At 37.6% G+C, this 22,447-nt stretch overlaps 2 protein-coding genes across 2 annotated transcripts; one reads left to right on the top strand and one right to left on the bottom strand.

Moving 5' to 3' along the window:
• The first annotated feature begins 7,485 nt into the window (after window positions 1-7,485).
• LOC110884252 (ABC transporter C family member 14) lies at window positions 7,486-16,827 on the top strand. The gene is made up of 10 exons (XM_022131938.2): window positions 7,486-10,129; window positions 10,624-10,710; window positions 11,194-11,814; window positions 12,843-13,007; window positions 13,137-13,431; window positions 15,052-15,266; window positions 15,406-15,711; window positions 15,798-15,861; window positions 15,940-16,179; window positions 16,564-16,827. The coding sequence occupies exons 1-10, from the start codon at window positions 7,775-7,777 to the stop codon at window positions 16,662-16,664; spliced, it is 4,449 nt and encodes a 1,482-aa protein (XP_021987630.1). The 5' UTR covers window positions 7,486-7,774; the 3' UTR covers window positions 16,665-16,827.
• Window positions 16,828-18,011: 1,184 nt separating this feature from the next.
• LOC110884253 (E3 ubiquitin-protein ligase BAH1) lies at window positions 18,012-21,589 on the bottom strand. The gene is made up of 6 exons (XM_022131939.2): window positions 21,204-21,589; window positions 20,159-20,403; window positions 19,284-19,538; window positions 19,045-19,182; window positions 18,898-18,956; window positions 18,012-18,241 (listed from the first exon to the last, which is right to left on the bottom strand). The coding sequence occupies exons 1-6, from the start codon at window positions 21,391-21,393 to the stop codon at window positions 18,136-18,138; spliced, it is 993 nt and encodes a 330-aa protein (XP_021987631.1). The 5' UTR covers window positions 21,394-21,589; the 3' UTR covers window positions 18,012-18,135.
• Between the last annotated feature and the right edge of the window lie 858 nt (window positions 21,590-22,447).

Genomic DNA, 22,447 nt, shown 5'->3' with positions numbered 1-22,447 from the left:
AATACTGTTACTTATGAATGTTTGAGAATTACAGGAAAAATTCAGATTACGATCCCGAGTGCAGAGTCTAAGGGGGAGTTTGAAGACAAGTTGTAAGTGAGGAAGAGCTTGTAGCTGAAAAGCAAGGTGATGATCTCTAAAAGCATGGAAGCTTGACGAGAGGGGGAGCCTTCTGATGATGAAGTTGTAAAGATGATCAAAGAGAAAGATTGAAGGATACTTATATTGTTACAATCTGAACAAGTTGGCAAAGATGATCAAGACTGAAGAGGTGGCATAACAGAGAATGTTCACTGAAGACTTCGTCAATATCCGAGGGGGAGTCTGTTGGTGCATTACGTCTATTGACTTCGTTTTGTATCATGTAATAGGATAGGATAGGTTAGAATAACCAGTGCACGTGGTTCGAGAAACGAGAAGTGGTAAATTAGCATGTTGGATCGCTTATGTGAACAATGTCCATAAAAGCGACCCACACTATCATGCTGGACCGCTTATATGAACATTGTTCATATAAGCGAACCACATTAACTTGTCTAGATCGCTTTTATGGCAGTCCGTATAAGCGGTTCCAGAACTCTATAAATAGGTGCATGGTTGTTTCATTTGTAACGGCTTGGAACTTGTAACGAAGTGCTGCCGATTTGCTTCCAGGTTGTAAACGTTGTCAGAATCAATAAAGTGAAGCATTATATTTAGTTTGAGCATCTAATTCACTGATTCCGCCTTTGAATTAGAGAAACTACTCTTCTGATCGACTCATTCAGGGTCAACGACGATCCAACAGTAAGTAATTTATCTTATGAAACATTTTTAATAAATCATGACGAATAGGATTGTAAATAAATAAAAATAAAACTTAATAACGAATCTTGGAAATCCCGACACTCTATGACAAGCCCAAAAACCTTCTCTTCTACCCATTCCATTTGGGAGTGTAAAACCACATTATAAAGAGTTTTGCTTGAGGACAAGCAAAGATTCAAGTGTGGGGGTATTTGATGTGCACAAAATGCAACATATAAATTACATCAATTGTGGCATAAAACTAACCCTTTTTAGTACTAATGTTGGAAAAAGTGTGTTTTTGTCTTCCTTTTGTATTTTCAGGATTAAATGAGCTCAAAAGAAGCAAAAAGGCACCTAAATCTAACACAAATACAAGAAAAGGAACAAACGTGGCATGCCCGACCCCCCGACAACATCTTCCCAAGCAAAATCAAGAAGACAGAAGACTGAACATGCCCCGTGCTCAGTGAGCACGGGGGCGTGCCCAAGTGTCAGCAGAAAAGACAAAGTTGTAGAAGCTTCCATCGCCCACCACGGGGCCGTGCTCAGCGGACACGGGGCCGTGCTCAGCGGACACGGGGCCGTGGTCAACTATGAGATTCGCAGAATCCAGTCAAATCTTGATAGTACAGATATGCTTCTGCACACGGGGTCGTGCTCAGCGGACACGGGGGCGTGGTCAACTAATGCAGACAACCTACAATTAATGAAGAAAGAGAGAATGATGGACACAGGGCCGTGCCTGAGCTTCTGTTCAGCCTATAAATAGGAGTGCTTGGATCACTTGCAACTCATCCCTTGGCACACCACCTCTCTCACACTTCACCCACCACCCACCACCATCACAACACCATCATCCACCACCATCATCCATTGTCCATCATAGAGTGTGTGAGTCGTCTCGGGATCCAAGATTGATCGTAAGAGTTCTTGACAATCAAAGGCCATGTTTGCCTAAGTCTCTTACATCACTTGGTGAAGACAAGTGTTTAGTGTAATACTTTTTATTTTTAATCTTTTCGCACTTTTTACTTGGTTATGTATTAATGACTTTAAAAACTAGTTTCTTATGTTGAAGGTGATTCTTCCTTATCGTTTTTCTGTGGTGTCTTGGCATTATTTTACTGTCTATATAAAATAAAAGATTTTCACCATTCATATCTCCACGGTCTATATGGAGGTATGTTGGCTACCTGGTCGGGGGTTAAGGGAACAGTTTGGTAAGAGTCTTGCCGTTGTTCAGTGTATAGATCCTGCAAAGGACCTGGGTCAAATTTAGTAGGACCTCCTTCAATACCCACCGGTATTGGATGGCGGGGGTCCAAACTCTTTGATCCCCTCATAAGTTAAACTACTATTAATATTTTAACCCGGCTACTTAGGATTGTATCCATGCTGACTCAGACTACTTAGCCGAGGGTAACGTCACCTTCAAAAGAGGGGCCTACCACAATATGCATTAATAACTTAATTAATTATCTTTCAATAATCCGACCCTTTAGAATTGTATCCTTGCTGACTCAAACTACTGGGTTGAGGGTAACGTCACCTTCAAAAGAGGGACCTACTACAATAATTAAGATAATCTCTTAAAAAGTGCAAAAGTGCGAAAATAATCAAAGGTTACACTATACACGAGTCGGAGCCAAGTGATTCATCTTGTCTATCTGTTTTTATTTTTATTTTATTTTTCAGCATTTTAGTTAGTTTTTATTTTTCTAGTTTAAAACCTTTTTCTAACTTTTGATTTGATTAGACGTTGAGGATAAACCGGTACTAAAAGCTCTTGTGTCCTTGGACGACCTCGGTATCTTGCCAACACTATACTACGCTCACGATGGGTGCACTTGCCCATATGTGTGTTTGGTGTTAGTAAAATATCGTGTTTTATAAATTTAAAACTTAACTAACGTGTAAAAAGGGCTTAAAATATACTTAAATCCATATACACACCAACCCGCATCAACGGTTATCGAAAAACTATGGCTAAAGCCCAATTTTAATTTTAATGTAGTGTATTTCAAAACTGCTTGTGGATTTGTTATATTGTTATCACCGTGAGTTTGCTACAAATCCATCATACCGTCTCTCTCACCAAAGAAACACAAAAATTAACAGTTTTTTGAATGGAGAATTTTTTGCTTTTTGTGAGACTTGAATCAAAGACCACACACTTAAATGTTTTAAAAGGTTTTGCCTTGTCACTAGACCACTAAACCTTGCGAGAACACAAAAATTAACATAATGTCATGTCATTACTGGAAATAAATGGGAATATTTATAAACTCGAAACAAAACATGAACTTAACAAGAAGAAAAAACACTAAAACTTAATAAAACTCATCAATATGAAACTTAAAATAAGAACATCTAAAAAATATTAATATATAAAAGTACTTATTAATATATGTGTGTGTAATATTAATATGAACACACATATACATAAAATATAACAAAACATAGGCAACAATATATAAAACTTATCAATATATACGTGTGTAACATTAATATGAACACACACATATAAATAAAATATGAATATCTGAAAATAAAAATATATTCTCAAATCTAATAGCCCAGTTCGGTTTTATATGGCCGGTTTTTAGTATACATCGTAAACCAAACCGTTAACTAAAGTTTGAAATTTTTTAAATCGACCAATCGACCAACCGAAAGCTATAAAACAAAACTGACTGTAAAACCTAAGCGATGACCGGTTTGAACGTTTTCACCGTTTTAAACCGAACCGTAAACACCCCTAAGATCGATGATGTCACACCTTTGAATAGATGCATGCTTATAGAATACATAAATAGGGGAAGGTTCAAATGAAAACCACTAGTTATTGTGAAAACTCGAAAACTAATTAAAAAAAGCCAAAAAAACATACAAAAAATTTTTTTTTAATTTTTTTTTTTTTGCAATCAAAATTTCGCAGGTTTTTTAATATAAAAAAAAATTTCAAAAAAAAAAAAAAAAAATTTGTGTAGTGCACATGTGTAATACTGCACATATGTATGTGTACTACACATGTGCACTACACAATTTTTTTTTTTTTTTTTTTGAAAAAAAGTTTTTTTTTATATATAAAAACTAGCGATTTTTATAAAAAAAATTGAAAAAAAAAAAACAATTTTTGTGTGTTTTTTAGGCTTTTTTTAGTTAGTTTTCGAGTTTTCACAATAAAAGTGGTTTTCATTTGAACCATCCCCTACATAAATAAAAGGTAGCGTGTTTACTTAATGTTAACAACTAAAAAACTTATAAGCAACGAGAATATGTACTCCTAAGCTACACAGAGTTGTTTAAATTCATTTTACACGAAATTCAGGTTTATATTCAATAACTATTATTTTTAGTTATTTCATGAAATTGCTTATTTATGTAATATTTATTCTAGATTCAATTCGTAACACAACTATCGTCCGTAAAATACAAAGAATATTTAATTCACCCCTACCATGCATAAAAAAACAATATGACTAATATCGTTATATGCATAAAACACGTGAAAAAGAACGTTCATGTGATAAATATGAAAGGTGTGCCTGGAAAATAGTAGTGTTTGTGTTTAAGAAACAAATTAAGAATAAAGCATTATTATATATTTTATTTGATAAATAACTAGCGGGTGAAACTTGCGTGTTGCGACGGATGTGTTAAAATTTGTAAGGATCAATTTTGATATTATGTACACTAGTATTAACCTCGAAAAAAAATCTCGAATCCAAAGTACTCACATGGTGAAAAAAATCAACTTGAAACATTGTGAAAAATAAACAAATCACAGCAGCAAACGTCACATCTAAAAGAAAAACAAAAAAAAAAAAAACTTGAAAAAACGAAAACTTTGTAAGGCTTATTTACGACGGCTTGTACATTATTATTCACCCCGTGATAAAAATTCAAGTCAAATAAGCCGGTAGCGATATAGGTATTGGTTCGGGTCGTCACGGCACCAATATTCGTTATAACACTTAACAAACGCAAACTAGTAATGAAATTTATCTGTGTGTTGAGCTTTTGAAAAACAAAATTTATTCAACGTAAAGAAAAAAATAAATATATCTATGTGTTGAGCTTATGAAAAACAATTAACAAACGCAAACTAGTAATGAAAAATCAAATTGGTTAAAGACATATATTATTTACGGTATAATTATAAGAGGTGAAATTGAAATTTCTTTGAACAAAAAATTCTAACATATCAAAACTTGAATAGAGCTAACTACAATTTATAGCCCATCCAAATTAATGGTATATATCAAGAAAAATAACTAAAATAAACAAGTTGACCTTCAAACTTATTAGAATAAAATTCATATTTAGCTGTTAGGATGCACGTGGTGGAAGCGGTAAAGGGTGCGGTAAACCATTTTACCGCGTGGTGTACACCGCCGCCGACCCACTTTACCGCGTGAGGGAAGATGAAATCGGTGATTGTTTACCGCGTGTGAAAGTTCGAGATTTTTGACCGTTGGATGTTTTCAAACGGCTTTATAACCGTTACAAAATAAAAAAAAATTGTTTTCTATTTAAACTCCATTTATCCATCTCATTTTTCACCCAATTCCCATCTTCACGCTAAAAAAATTAATTGGCTATTCTATTTCTAATTTTTTTATGGTTTTAATTTATTTTACTAGTTTTAATTTCATGTATTGTCTTTTTTTAATTTAGTTTAATGTAATGTCTTTATTTAGTTAATGTCATTTATGTTTAAATTATTTTGTTTAAATGCATAACTTAAATAAAAAAAAGAGTTTATCTCTATCTAAGAGAAGTGATCACCCCTTAGGCCATCCGTAGTCATAAAGCCCCTTGTGGGGCGTTATGCGACACGTGTCGTGCCACGTCACACGGGGGCTTTATGGGGCGTTATATCACTAGAGTCCGTAGTCATAAAGCCCATACCCATCATTACCTAATTCTTAATTTTCAATTTTATTAATTAATTAAAAAAAACCTTTCTTTATTCTGATTGGTTAACATTTGAAAAGCAAACCCCATAACGCCGCGATATCTATAGCGCTTCCCTCATTTTTTTGCCCCATAACGCCGCCCGTCGCGGTGTGCTAGGCGTTATGGGGCGTTATGGCCCACATAAAGCCCCTCATGGCGCCCCATTACAGATGACCTTATATTTTTGTGCAAGAAAGAAGCTAGAGAGAGGAGTTGGCATGACAAGAGGTGATTGAGTAGGTGAAAGGTTTACCTCTCCATAAGATGTGACCATCCCTTACACGCTTAATAAAATAGACAAACTAAAAAAAACAATCATGAGATGCTAAATAGGAAATGGCTAGGGTTTAGCCTGCACAAAAACTGATGATAAAGTATAAAAGGGTCCACACAATAGTCAATTAGACTGAGCACGTGTCAAGCGAGGGGGGGGGGAGAGTGTTTGGGATTGCTTATTTTAGCTTCTTACGGTGGAGGGAGTGGGTTCGGGGAACTCATGCGGGGAGGTTCTTTGCCGATCGAGGAGGTGTTGCCGGCTTTCAATCGGTGAGCGGGGAGGGGTGTAGGCGGTGAGTAGTCACCGAGTGAGGAAGAGGAGAGAGGTGGGAGAGAGAGAGGGTTAATGGTGGGCCTCAACCCCTTTCCACCAATCACATTTTTTTTAAATTGTTTACCACTCTCCATGTGTTTGAGCATTGCTAGTGATTGAGTGCAAAATGGGAAGTGCAGTATTGACATGACATTATTGGTTATAACTTATTAACTTTTTGAAAAGTTAAAAAGTTGTTTGGGTTGTCACAATATTGTGACTTATTAACTTTGGGGAAAAGTTATAAGATCATGTGTAATGGGGCGTGACCTCACGCCAAATCCAACCATGGCGCCCCCATAGCGCTGCCAACACCATTACGGCGGGCGCTATGGGGTGGACAAATCCTTCTCCCGTGATGATCTTCGCGGCTTCATCTTCTCTAAGGGCATGTGTAGTCATAAAGCCCTCAAAGGGGCGTTATGCGACATGTGGCACGCCACGTCAGCAAGGGGCTTTATGGGGCGTTATGCAATTTGAGGCCGTAGTCATAAAGCCCCCGCCTAATCATTACTCACTGAAATTCCGGCTTCTTCTCCGGCCTTCTTCTCCGGCCAAACGCACTAAAAGTCCGGTTATGGGACACAAACACAAAAACAGAGCATTTTATCTATGAGGGGAAAACCAGAAAAAAAAAATGCAGGGACCAAGTTCTCCGGCAACAGTCTTCTTCTCCGGCAACAGTCTTCTTCTCCGGCAACCAAATTCCGGCTTGTTGTCCGGCCTTCTTCTCCGGCTTCAGGTCTTCTTCTCCGGCTTCAGGTCATCTTCTCCGGCTGAAATTCCGGCTTGTTCTCGGTCTTCAGGTCCGATTTGCATTATCCAAGGTTTGAAAAGCACCCCCATGGCGCCGCGATAAATCTCGCGCCTCCCCCAAATTTTTGAAACATGGCGCCGATGGTTTTGGTGTTCCCGGCGTTTTTGGGGCGCTATGGGGGTTATACCGCCGGGCATACCGCCCACTACGCAAGGACTAAGATGTTTCCCCCACTCACACACATATATATATACATATGTATGTATAATTGAAGGGGTTATATAACCCTCTTACCACTACACTCTCTTGTGATATAAAGCTCCATAATGCCCCTCTCTTACACTAAGGACGTAAAATAAGCAATCCCAAACACCCCTAAATAGCCTGCGGATAGGATTTAGCCCCCCCTGTTTTCAATGGATGGCAATTTAGCCACCTATTTTTTTTTCAACCGTTGATTAGTTAGCCAATTTACGATATGATTATGCTAAAAGTTCTATGATGTTTATCAAACTAAATTAGTCGACTGTGATGTCGGGTTACTTTAAGCATATAAGAACGTGTGTTGTTTTCAAATGCACCAAACCAATGGCGAGAGAAACACCACTTTCCTTTTGCTACTACTGTCTTCTTTAATAAACAACAACCGAATTTAACATCATTTTCTCGTATTCAAAATGATTTCTGTTTCATCACTCAAATCTCTCTCATCAATGGCGGAAAACACCTCGCTGACGTCATTCATCTTCCTATCTCCATCTCCTCAGAGACTCCTCTTAGCTTCCATTGACACCTTATTCCTACTCATCCTCTTCGTTTTCATCCTCCAAAAGCTCTACTCAAAGCTCACCTCGTGCAACAATGGCGACTATCCCGCCATTAACGAACCTCTGATACCTAAAACACTAGAATCTATCAAAATCAACCTCTGGTTCAAACTATCTCTTACATCTTCCACAATACTAGCACTTTTAGCGATTTCTTCATCCATTTTAGCCTTCCTACAGAACACTGAGACTCCATGGAAGCTAATCAACGGAACATGCTGGTTGATTCACTCGATAACGTTTATTATAATCACTGTTTTAATCTACCACCAGAAGAACGTTGTAACCGTAACTCATCCACTCTCTCTTCGAGTATTCTGGATATTAAACTTCATAGCGGTTGCATTAACCGCTTGTTCGAGCATCTCCCGCCTTATTTCAAAAAGTTCTTTGTCAGAGCCTCTAGACTGGATTTCATCAATCTCACTCCCGTTCTCGTGTTTCTTCATGATTGTTTCAGTAACCGGTTCAACCGGAATTACTGTCACACCAGATTCCAAACCTCATGAAGTGGACAAATCATTAAACGTAAGCGGATGGGCCTCGGCTTCATTCGTATCAAAACTGTTTTGGTTTTGGATGAATCCGTTGCTGAAAAAAGGTTACGAAACTCCGTTAAAGCTCGATGATATCCCTACGCTTTCGCCTGAACACCGAGCTGAGAAAATGTCGATATTGTTCGAACAAAATTGGCCCAAAGCTGAAGAGAATTCGAAACATCCTGTTCGTACCACGCTCATTCGTTGTTTCTGGAAACATATCATGTTTACCGGGTTGTTAGCCATTATGAAGCTTTGTGTCGGGTATGTCGGGCCGTTGATGATACAAAGATTTGTCGATTTCACATCGGGCCAGAGGAGTTCACCGTATGAAGGATATTATTTGGTACTGATTCTCCTAGTGTCCAAACTTACAGAAGTTTTGGCTTCAAATCATTTCAATTTCTTTACTAAGAAGACTGGGATGTTGATCAAATCGACTTTGATAACATCTTTATACAAAAAGGGGCTAAAACTGTCGTGTTCTGCTCGACAATCGCATGGTTTGGGGCAAATCGTGAACCATATGGCGGTCGATGCTCAACAGTTGGGGGATGTTATGGATCAAATACACGCGGTTTGGCTTGTGCCGCTTCAAATCAGTGTGACGATAGTTATTCTTTATGCTCAACTTGGAACGTCCACTTTGGTTGCATTGATTGCGGTTTTGGTGATTTTGTTGTTTGTGTATTCGGGTACTAAGCGAAATAATCGCTACCAGTTTAACATAATGAAGAGCCGAGATTCGAGGTTGAAAGCGACTAACGAGATGTTGAGTAACATGAGGGTGATTAAGTTTCAAGCGTGGGAAGAACATTTTAACGATAGGATTCGATCGTTTAGAGAATCGGAATATGGTTGGATTTGTAAGTTTATGTATACGTATGGTGCGAATATTACCGTGTTATGGAGTATGCCTTTGATTATCTCAACGCTCACATTCGGGAGCGGGATTTTGCTTGGGGTAAACCTTGATGCAGGGACGGTTTTTACCGCCACGTCGTTGTTCAAGAACTTGCAAGACCCGGTATTTAGTTTTCCCCAATCGATGATATCGCTTTCCCAAGCGGTGATCTCGCTGGGACGATTGGACAGGTATATGATGAGTAACGAGTTGGAAGCAAGTTCGGTTGAAAGACACGAAAACAGTGACAGTGCTGTGGCTGTTGAGGTCCAAAACGGGTCGTTTAGCTGGCACGATGACCCGTCAGAAGGTGAGACCATCAAGAATATAAACTTTGAAATAAAAAAAGGCGAACTCGCGGTCATTGTTGGGACTGTTGGCTCAGGGAAATCATCTCTACTCGCATCAGTTATTGGCGAGATGCACAAAACCTCTGGCAAGGTAAAAGTTTTTGGAAGCACCGCGTATGTTGCACAAACGGCATGGATTCAAAACAAGACAATTCAAGAAAACATTTTGTTCGGTTTGCCAATGGATCAACATAAGTACAAGAATGTAATAAGAACTTGTTGTTTGGAGACGGATCTCGAAATGATGGAATTCGGAGATCAAACTGAAATCGGGGAGCGCGGGATCAATCTTAGTGGTGGCCAAAAGCAGCGGATTCAGCTCGCGCGAGCAGTTTATCAAGATTCTGACATTTATCTTCTTGATGATGTGTTTAGTGCTGTTGATGCTCATACCGGCTCACAAATATTCAAGGTAATCAATCATAAACAACTTTGTATCTCGGTATATAAATAAATCTTCTTGACAATTGATAACAATACTCAGAGCATCTCCAATGCTAGAGGGGAGTCTGAAATCAGACCTGCCACCTCAGCATAGGTTATATTACCTATACCAAATTTCGTTTATTTACATACAGTTGTGTATGTTATATAGTATAACAAACCTTTAAACTATTTTGTTTTTGTATTTTTTTTACTTCGAAATGTTTACCTACACGTATGTAGGTTTGGTATAGGTAATATAACCTATGCGTGACTTGCACATGTGTACGTTACATAAATAAATGAAATTTGTTAATGTATATACTTTTTATCAATTTGATGAATATATATTGTATACAATTAAATTGCCTGTTGTATAAATACGTTACAAAATGCAAACCACAGGTTTTAGCAGGTTGTTTATTTATTATTCATATTCTTGTAAAAAACTATATATCACACAAACACTCCCCTGTATTGCAGGATTGTGTTAGGGGAATCCTAAAAGACAAGACAATCCTACTTGTTACTCACCAAGTCGATTTCCTCCATGATGTCGATCTTATACTCGTAAGTAACCACATTCTTTTTCAGGATGATCGATGGGATGATCCAGTATCTCCACTCGTAGCCCAAGTTATACTTTCATTAATAAGTTGAGTGAAGTACACGAATGGTCCATGTGGTTTTCCAAAATTTTGGATTTTGTCCCCAGCTTTTCAAAAGTACACGGATGATCCTTGTGGTCTGCACTTTGTAATGCATTTAGCCCCAACCAACAAATTTAAAGGTTTAGTAGGTCCAAGTTAGGGCTAAATGTGTTACAAAGTGCAAATCACAGGGACTATCCATGTGACTTTTGGCAAAGTTGGGGACTAAACGCGTTAAAAAGTGCAAACCACCAGGACAATCTGTGTACTTTTGAAAAGCTAGGTATCAAATCTTAAATATTGGTAAACCATAGGGACCATCCGTGTACTTACTCTAATAAGTTTGTGTCTTTGTTTGTCATGATCAACTACTTGTCACTAAATTGAGCTTAAATTTACCTAGGTAATGCGCGATGGGATGATCGTTCAATCCGGAAAGTATGACGATCTAATACAATCCGGACTCGATTTCAAAGCATTAGTAGCTGCTCATGAGAGCTCAATGCAGTTAGTAAACGCGGAACCAACCAAGCCACAACCCATAACAAAATCTAACAGCATTAAGTTGAAAGAACACACCAACGAGGATCCGAAACCTGTATTACGACCTCAGTCGAGTTCGAAAACAGGAACATCAAAACTGATTGAAGATGAAGAACGAGAAACAGGAAGAGTGAGTCGACATGTCTACAAAGTGTATGCAACCGAGGCTTTTGGCTGGTCTGGTGCGGTTCTAGTTTTGTTGTTATCAGTTATGTGGCAATCTGCACAAATGGCGGGTGATTATTGGTTGGCTTATGAAACGTCGGAGGATCGAGCTGCGTCTTTTGATCCTAAGGTGTTCATGGGAGTTTACGCGATTATTGCAGGGGTTGCATTTGTTGTGATTCTTGGAAGAACCTACTTCACTATGTTCTTTGGGCTTGTGACTGCCCAAAAGTTCTTTAAACAGATTCTTCATAGCATACTTCATGCTCCAATGTCGTTTTTCGACACCACCCCTTCTGGAAGAGTTCTTAGTCGGGTAATGTTTTGTTTTATGGTAAAAATACATGAAGTAAGGGTGGCAGTTAGGTTGTAAAAAATCACAATAGTTCAATACTATGCCAATAGCACTATGACACATGTCAATGTATTATTGGTTGCTAAGTTAATGCTGTAAAAGATCGGATATCGGTCAAGGACCGATATTTGAGATATTGGTAATTAAGACTTAAAACACTAATAGCAACAATAAGAAGAAAGACGAATGGTAGAACTAAGACGAAAGGTGATATTGGGAAAATCGGTGACATATTGGTCAAATATCCGTCAATATCGCAGCTAATATTGGTACCGATATTCTGCACTGTATCTCACCAGGGGACCGATAACCAATATATCGGTGATATTAATTACATAGATTGGTCATTAGTCTAATATGCGCAAAAATAGCTAAGTTACTAAAAAATGGTCCACATGTCCGGTACAGATAAGTTTTTTTTTTCCATTAAAAGATCAAATTAATAAATTTTAGAAGAATCTTATGGTAATTTATTTAGTAAAAGTGTCATGTCACATGATTTTTTCCTGCATTAAATCCACCTAAGGCCATCCGTAGTCATAAAGCCCCTTGTGGGGCGTTATGCGACACGTGTCGTGCCACGTCACACGGGGGCTTTATGGGGCGTTATATCATTAGAGCTCGTAGTCATAAAGCCCCTACCTATCATTACCTAATTATTATTTTTCAATTTTATTAATTAATTAAAAAAACACTTTCTTTTTTTATTGGTCCATTTTTTAAATCCTCCCCCCCATCAGGCGCCATATATATAGCGCCACCCACCATTTTTTGTCTCATAAAGCCCCTCGTAGTGGTGTTTGGGGCTTTATAGGGGCTTTATGAGTGCATATAACGCCATTCACAATAGTCGTTTTGAGGCTGTTCTCTGGGACGGTTTTGGGAGCCCCATTCGTGTATAAGGATGGGTTCAGACGGTTTTAGGCTGGTTTTTATTGTTGTAAACTACCCTTATTATATGATGTAATGGTATTTGTTTAATTTTCCAGGCATCAACTGATCAAACCATCATCGATATTCCCCTTCCACTAGTGATGAACATGACCATTGCTATGTACATGTCAGTGATCGGCATAATCATCATAACCTGTCAATACGCTTGGCCGACGGTCTTCCTACTGGTTCCACTTGGTTGGCTCAATTTATGGTATCGGGTATGTAACTTCAAAATGGATGATATATTTTCAGTATACCTGGCAAAATAGGCGGGTCTGGTCGGGTCAGGTGAGAACATGAACTAATTTTAAATATGTGAATGATCAATGGAAAATGAACTTTTTCAGGGGTATTACCTTGCAACTTCGCGTGAACTAACGCGACTTGACTCGATTACAAAAGCACCTATCATCCACCACTTCTCAGAGAGCATCTCTGGGGTTATGACGATCCGGTGTTTTAGAAAACAAGACGGGTTTATTCAAGAAAATGTTGATCGGGTTGATGGAAATCTACGAATGGATTTCCACAACATTGGATCAAATGGATGGTTAGGATTTCGTATGGAGTTTCTTGGAAGTGTGTTTCTTTGTGCTTCCACTATTTTCATGATCCTCTTACCTAGCAATATCATTAAACCCGGTACTATCTCACTCCACTAACATTTTAAAGAGGTTAATTCGTGTTACTTTTTATTTAAGTTAAAATTAATATGAAAATATCAAGAGGAAATTCATAGATGATGGTATTTTGGTCATTTTACGAGACCAAACGCGTTGCAAAAATGAATATCACGATGACCATTTTCATAATAAACGAATTCGCGATTTAGGCCAAACCAAATGACTATTTGTGAGTCACTCTATTTTTACAATCATACGTGATACACAAATTGCTTATAAAAAAGGGTTCATTCGTTAATGATGCAACAGACATACACCGTTTTACCAACATATGCAATCAATTTATGTACCATTTAATGCAACAAATTACAAACTGTGTTGCATTAAATGGTAAAAAAAGTTATGTTTATTGCATATATCAATGAAAGGTGTATGCTCGTTGTATGAATAAACAATATGGGTAAAGTTCTTGTACAAATAATCTTAACATACTAAACATACAAATTGAAGGAAAACTCAAAAAGACAAGGTGACATTTTTGTAATTATCAATAACTATCAAAGTTACTCTACAAATATACCTAAAAAAACCTAACCACTCCCCCCACCCCCAAAAAAAAACCTAAACCCCCCACCCCCCAAAAACCTAAAAAAAACCTACCCCCACCCCCCAACCCCCAAAAACCTAAAAAAACCTAACCCCCACCCCCAAAAACCTAAAAAAAACCTAACCCCCACCCCCCCCCCCCCCCACCCAAGCTAAAATGCTAAAAACTAAACCCCCCAAAAAACCTAAAAAAATAAAAAAAAACACACACAAATTATTTTATTTTTTAACATTTTTTATTAAAAAATCGCTACTTTTAGTAGCAGCCAAAAAAAAATTTTTTTTTTTTTTGCTAACGAAATGTAGCGATTTTTTAATAAAAAATGTTAAAAAAAAATTTGTGTTTTTTTAGGTATTTTTGGTTGTAACTTTGATAGTTGGTGGTAATTACAAAAATGCCACCTTGTCTTTTTGGGTTTTCCTTCAATTTGTATGTTTAGTATCTTAAGATTGTTTGTATTTGATCTTTTGCCTAAGTAGTGGCGGAGCTTGACCAAAAGTTCTGAGTGGGCGTAAAGTGATGAGACCCAAATATTTTTTTTCCTATCGTTATGTTCCGGGTCGGGTCGGCTATCGATTCGGGTCAAGTCAAATAATAATAGTTCCAAATAAAACTAAAAAATTTCATTCATTCAAAGGACCCGTTCTTACAAATAAAAACTTGCGATTAAGTTTATTGTGTGGTGGTAATCTAGGGTTAAACAAATATATTTACAAAACTACCCATCACTTATATACAAAGTGGTAACAAACTTTACTTTAATTTATATATTGTATAAATATTTAGGATATACAAAGTGGTAAGAAACTTTACTTCAATTTATATATTGTATAAATATTTAGGAAAAATAATTGGGGGGAGGCGATCCTATATAATTTTTAAAATTTCCGGACGAAAAATCGGTAACCTATATACTTCTAACCGAAACATTAGGGTGGGCGGGTGCACCCCCGGGCACCAAGTAACCTTCGCCCCTGTGCCTAAGCAATATACCTTCTAAAGAGAAACTAACAGGCACTTATACGGTCACAGCGGACGTTGGATTGTCACTTTCATACGGATTATCGCTCAACGGCATTTTGTATGCGGCTTTATTCACTAGCTGCTTTGTTGAAAACCGAATGGTTTCAGTTGAGAGGATAAAACAGTTTATCAACATACAACCAGAAGCAGAGTGGGTGAAGAAGGATAAACAGCCGCCTGCAAACTGGCCTACTCATGGCAGTTTGGAGCTCAGAAACTTGCAGGTAACCCGCAAATTCTATAATCATGATTAGAGGTGGCAATTTCAACGTTTTATTCGTAAAATGTTGGTTTGTGATATATTTTATATTTGGTATGTTGTCCAAACAGAACTTAAGCACTTGAATGTTTGCTTTTGAACAGGTTAGATATCGTCCAAACACGCCTCTTGTGCTTAAAGGGATTACTTTAAAGATTCAAGGGGGCCAAAAGATCGGTGTTGTTGGTAGAACAGGGGGAGGAAAATCAACTTTGATACAGGTTTTGTTTCGGCTGGTGGAGCCCGACGGGGGAAGTATTATCATTGATGGCATTGACATCTCAACGCTCGGGCTTCACGATCTTAGGTCCCGATTTGGCATCATTCCCCAAGAACCAGTCCTTTTTGAAGGAACTGTGAGAAGCAACATTGACCCCATTGGTCAACATTCTGATGATCAGATATGGAAGGTACATATGAGTTTTCTTGTACTCCATTCGGGCCCATCTTTTATCAACTTTCTTTGAATCGCCTAACCTAAGAAACTGCTTTGTAGAGCCTCGAACGCTGCCAGCTGTATGATGTTGTAGCTGCAAAACTTGGAAAACTTGATTCTAAAGGTAATTAAAATGAACCCGGTAACTTTTTTTTATAAAGAAAAAGTATTATACACTTGTGTGTTGCGCGTATTTTTTTAGTTGCCGATAGTGGTGATAATTGGAGTGTGGGACAGCGACAACTTCTTTGTCTGGGACGGGTGCTACTGAAACAAAGCAGATTATTGTTCATGGATGAAGCAACCGCTTCAGTTGATTCACAAACAGATGCTGTAATTCAGAAAATTATAAGGGAAGATTTTGCTGACTGTACTATCATTAGCATTGCTCACAGGATACCTACTGTTATGGACTGTGATCGGGTTCTAGTCATTGATGCAGGTAATTTCTTATTAACTCATCTCATAGTAAATAGATATATCGAGTTACTTAAAACGATGTGTTCTACTGAATTAGAAATAGAACACTATGTGTTCGGAGGATAAACAATGTTAATCCTGTTTTTCTATTTGTTTATTCAGTGAAACAAACTCTTATAAGTAATGCCTTTATTCTTTTCAAGTCTATTAGTATGATATTTTTAACTTTTAGAAGGATATCATGAAAACAATCCTAGCTATATTTTACTCATTTGATCCAAAAACAATAAACTACGACTTGAATCGACTCATTTCTATGTGTTGATATTAAATTAAGTTAACGCCTCTGAACAGCTATGTTACTTTAAGCGCAAACTAATCACTAACCTATACTGTGTTGTAACAGGGTATGCAAAAGAATTTGATGAACCTTCGTGTTTGATTCAGAAGCCCTCACTTTTTGGGGCGTTGGTTCAGGAATACGCAAACCGATCATCTGGACTATGATCAGAGAAACGACACCGGACTGGATATTCTAGGTTCCGTTGTATTTTGTATGTTGATTAAAGCGTTATTTTAGATATTATCAATGGATGCATTTTTGTTTAGAATATTATCATCTTGTTTCACAACAGAAAAGTCTGTCTAGATAAAATGCACAAGTTCTTAATGGTGAGATAGCTTAGGTCATCATCAATTTGTTAGCTCGTGTCAAGGTTGAATTGGAAGTAATACCTCAGCGCAGGCTGTGAGAGCGGGATGCTTAAAAACCGTTGAAACTAACTCTAAATTGCATCTGATACTTATAAATTATTATTATGTTAAAATAAATGCAGTTAATTATCTAGTAGACCAACATTGAATATTAGGATTATTGTAAATTGAGATTTGTTTTCATTATGTTTAGATGGTCTGCAAAAGTTTACATGGTTTCTAGTCAAATCTGGGAGTTGTTTTTGAATATAGGTGATCCGCTAGTTCAACTAGTAGATGTGGGTATGACATGCCAAGGCGGGGGAAAAGGCTTGTGAGGTGGCAAAAGGCGCATGGAGATCCGCCCGCGTGGCAAGCGGATGTGGTGGTAAAGGATCCACTAGTTTGACTAGCGGATGTAGTAGTGGCAAGGTTAGGACTTTGGGGGGATGCGCTAGTCCTACTAGCGGTTGTAAACAATACCATTTCAAAAGTCAGTAGGCTTCTAGTATAGAGCTATAATGTTTATTTATTTTAATAGTAGTAGGAAAGCATTCACTGTAATAATATGGAGATTCTAACTTTTGAGATTTTGTTTTTACCTACATATGTGGTTTTGGGATTGCACCTGACAGTATCTTGTTATTTCAATCAATTGCACAACTTAAAACGAACATAGCTTTTGATCGGTTTGAACTTTGAAGTTAGTTGTCCTCCTGCACGAAAATCCGAAAATCCTATAAAGAGAAACATACTGCCGTTTAGGCCTCCAGTTTTAGAACAATTTTGTCTTGACCCTTTATTTCGTTTATATTGAAAATCACATGGAACATGGGATTTCCATAAATCACGTGTGTTATTTATTTAAAAAATTCTCAAGTCAATATCAACTCTTCTGATTTTGGCAAACCTATGTATAAGGCCTATAGATGTAATGAAAAAATATCAAGTCATATTCAAATCTTCTGATTTGGCAAACCTATGTATAAGGCCAATACTTGTAATTAAAAAAAAATCTCAAGTCAATTTCAAATCTCCTAATTTTGGCAAACCGATGCATAAGGCATATACTTGTAAGACTCTAGGCACTCGCTAATAACATGTTATCTATCTAAAGCGTGTGTATGCACTATGTGTTCCTGTGTGTTTGCTTCCGTTCTCTATCACATAAAAAGATGAATGAACCATTAACTAAGTATTTAGCAGAAATGTGTTATCAAAAGCATACCACAAATTATTTAATCTTTTTTACTTTATAATAAAACATTTACTTGTACAAGTTTATCTAGATTCCCAAGAATGCACGAGACTGTGATTCCCAATGTTCCTTTGCTTGTCGAATCCTTTCTAATCTCTCGGTTTTAAGCCTTTCCTCCCAATATTCCGGACAACTACACAAGTTTATAAAACTTTAGTTCATCTTACGTAGAGGTGGCAAAATGAATGGGTTACATGAGTTGGATAATGGGTCAAATAGGTTGGGTCAAAACAGTGAATTTCCCGTGCATGACAAAATAGATGAGGTTGGTAAACACCTTTTTTTAAAAAAAAATTCGATGTGGTTTACAAGTAAATAATAGCGATAACTTATAAAAACGTGTATGCTTTAACAAAAAAAACGCAGTTAAGTCCCCCATTAGATTGATGATATGGTTCAAAAAAAGAGTTTGGAGGCTATACTGTTTTTACCACGCTCCGGTCAATTTTCAACCCATTTGACCAATGACCAATGTTTTCAGAACCGGACCAGACGTCGAACCTGACCTCCTTACCGGTCCACTGTCCACTGGTTGAGCCGGTCAAACCGGTCGAACCAGATGTAAGAACCGGGTGATGCCGTAAACATTATAAAAAATAAATAGGGTATAACTGAAACTTTTTAATAAAAATCGGTTCAACCAGCCGGTTTTCAGGTCTGACAGCTGGTTTCCGGTCCAACCGGCCGGTTCGACTCAAAATGGGTTTGATAGGGTAAAGCGGACCGGTCAGACCCCCGGTTCCCGGTCCGATCGGCCTGTAATGTTTATAACTAGCAAAATTCACTTGCCTTCGGCCCAGTAAAATGTTAAGCTCATCCAAATGAAGAGATCCCTGATAAACTCCGGCCTGTAAAACCACCGAAACATTTCACCAACTGATTATGATGAAAAACAAATTTTAAGAGAGAGAGGGGTGAAACAAATAAGGTATATACTTCTCTACAAAGAGGGCATTTTGCTGTAGGCTGTGTTGCCTTTAGTCCATCTACAATCGTCACTGACCCAGATTTGCAAGCACACATGAAGCAAAAGATGTGTCCACAGGTCAAACATACAGGGTCAAATACAGTGTCCTGAACCGAAAAAATACAAAAGGTGGACTAGTGAATATATAATCCATCTTGAAAATTAATAAAAAAGAGATTTAAATAGAAAAAAAGTATGAAGAACTGACCAAGCATATAGAACAAGTCAAATCTATCTCAAGCTTGACGGCATCAGAGAGCTCACAAGAAAGTGATGGTTTCCCATCGTTAAATACGAGAAAACAGCCCTCAAATAATTCAGAACCGTTTCCCGTTATACCCTTTGTTTCCCTTAAATTAATGTGTAAAGCAATAAGCTCACAAAGCCATGGAGACTGTAGGATTTCCATGTGCATGCTCTGGACTTGTGACCTAAATGCTTGACCTTGCTTCGAGTCATGTATCTACAACAAAAAGGCAAAATTTCATGTTAAGTTAACCGGTCAAAACATGTTCAAGTTACAACCATTCCTATGTAGTTAATATCCCGACATATCAGTGATATATCGGTTATCGGTCCCCTGGTAAGATATCGATGCAAAATATCGGTCAGAATATCGGTATCAAGACCTTTCTTCTCAGTTCTACCGTTCGTCTTTCTTCTTATTGCTGCTATTGGTGTTTTAAGTCTTAATTGTTAGTGTTAAATGTTAATGTTTAAGTCTTAATCAGTTCCTACCTGCTACAATGTTTTTTCAAGTTGCAAAAGGTTAATTTGTTAATGGTAGGAGAGTAAATTGAATTGTTCGTGTTAAATTGCTATATATATAAATTCTGCATGATATTAAAATTACCGATATCCCACCGTGATATCTGCAAATAAACTTATTTAAAAAGTATTATCTATTACAAGCATACTGCAGGCTACTTTCAAGTTGTGCAATTCACATGACCCATTCCTCTTTAAGCTAAATATATATTGACTTTGCCTTAATTGACCCATTCATAAACAAATGGGTTAAAACTTAAAACAGCCTCCTCTAAGAAAAAATAGTACTTGACTACTTGTAAGGGACAAACAAACCTTATCATATTTTTTAAGAATTTTTCGCATAGCAATGGCATTAATAATCGCATAACCAACAAGATCTTTGCCTTCTTGAATCAAATCACCATGGTTCCCCTTAAACTTATCTCTACACCACACAAAGTACTTCCGGAGCCCGGTTGCTAGATGAACATCAAGCACCTTTTGTGCTCGCTCGTTAAAACATCCAACCACCATAAACATCTCCTTCATTAAAGAAGGAAAGAAACTCCCATCGCAAACTACATAACAAATATTATAACCAAATGAACAAAATATACAAAAAAATAAATAAATAAATAAATAAATAACAAAAATAAAAAGAAAACTAGAGAAAATTAATATAATATACAAGTTGACCCTGAAAATTAGAGAAATAGACATGCATATTCAGCCATTAAGAAAAATAAACAAAGACAAAAATAGCCAATCAGACGACGCCAAACATGATCCGCCGGCTAAGATAGCCAAAATTTAGCCAGCATAAAAAAACCTTGAAAACTACAATAAGGTCCAAAAAACCAATATAACATGTAAAGTGCAGACTAAATTCAACCGGCGGATGAAAAAGCGCAAACTAAATCAGTCGGCAAACGAAAAATGTGGCGGCTAAAAAAGTGAGGGCTAAATCCTAGCCATCGGCTGATTTAGCCCATGCTTTACACGCGTTTCAATCTAACTATCTATTATATGGACCCTATTGTGCTTCACCATGTGTTTTTTTAAAGGTTAAGCCCTAGCCGTCTTAGCCAACGGATCCTGTTTGGCATCTCCTCGAGCTTGTATATATTTTTAACTGCTGAATATGCATGTTTATATCGTTAATTTTCAAGTTCAAAAATAAAACTATTTGAATTGCAAACCCTGAGAAACAAAATCATAAAATAACATGAATAAAAAAAGGAAGTAACATAAGCACATTCTCTGTGGCATTACATCAAACACCTTACATGCAAAGTCAATAACTCAATTACAAACTGAATTAAGAGCTACAAACACTTGTTAATTAACAAATTAAGACAATTAAGCTCAAGAATCATACCAGGGCAAGGGTGGATGCAGCTTTTATCAGAAGAATCATTGAGAAGCAATGGCGATGAATTCTGTGAACGAGTGACGTCATCCCTACGACACCGTTTCAAGATCTTTTTGAGATTTTTGAAACCCACACCAGGAAGCTTCTTCTGATCTTGTGTTTGCATGAACTCTTGGTATTTCTTGCAGAACTTCATCTTCTTTGGCGATACAATCACGAGAAACGACCATTTGATGTCGGGTTTGAAGGTGGATCGATCTGGATTTTATAAAGTTACGTGATTGTGAAGGAATGAGTGATGATGATTACAGAGGTTGAAATGTATTTATTGCATTTGTTTGATGCCGTCCGTATATACAAAAGTAAGAAAATGGGGAAGCACCTGGCGGTGGCGTGTGTCGTTATAAATTTAATCGGACACGTATTGCGCCACTTTGTTGTGTTATTCGGGTCCACGCTCGCTTTAGAGTTTGGCTTTTTAGGCGTTCCCTCGGGAAACTATGATGGTTGTTGTGCCACCACAAGCAGAATTTTCTGACGTAACACACGGTGGGACGAAAACCCAGTTGGGGTCGGGAATCGAACTGACAACCTCACACAAGGCCTAGTCCAAATCCTTCATTGCCTATCCACCCCAATAGGGGGAGGGGGATAGTGCACGGTCCTGCCAACCGCCGGAATGATCCCACTCCGGGAGCCGCTACCCGACCAAGCTAGCTCCGCAGTGAATTCCCCTTACCGAGTTCTTACCCTGGGCGACATATGTCACTCCCAAGACTCGAACCCGAGACCTCTGGGAAGAGGTGGGTGTCGGTGGCCAACTGTGCTACCCCCGTTTGGTTCTATATCCACCCCAATATAACACAAGTGAGGATTGAAATTAAGTCTCCATTGAAAAATTCAAGTCTCCTTCCAATAGGCCACAAGTGGGGAGACATTATAAATTTCGGATAGTGAAAAGAAATATTGAAACCAACTTATATATATATATATAAAGAAAAAGTAAGTTGAATACCGGTATGTGAAATACAAAATAAAAACTTTCAACTATATAAAAGTTGTCTCCTTTAACTCAAAAAAGTAAAGTTCTGATGTGTCTAGTGATAACAACGCGTGTTTTGCGACTGTAGAAAGTATAAAAACAAATACCGGTAGTCAGTTATTGTTCGGTTCGTTACCTTACCGGTGTGTTTTACAGGTACTTGTTATAACTTATGATATGAAAAAAATACTATCTTTAAGTAAAACTT

This window comes from Helianthus annuus, chromosome 10 (genome assembly GCF_002127325.2).
Source record: "Helianthus annuus cultivar XRQ/B chromosome 10, HanXRQr2.0-SUNRISE, whole genome shotgun sequence".
Classification (NCBI taxonomy): Eukaryota; Viridiplantae; Streptophyta; class Magnoliopsida; order Asterales; family Asteraceae; genus Helianthus; species Helianthus annuus.
Note: the sequence above shows the minus strand (reverse complement) of the source record. Positions and strands in the feature narration are given on the sequence as shown.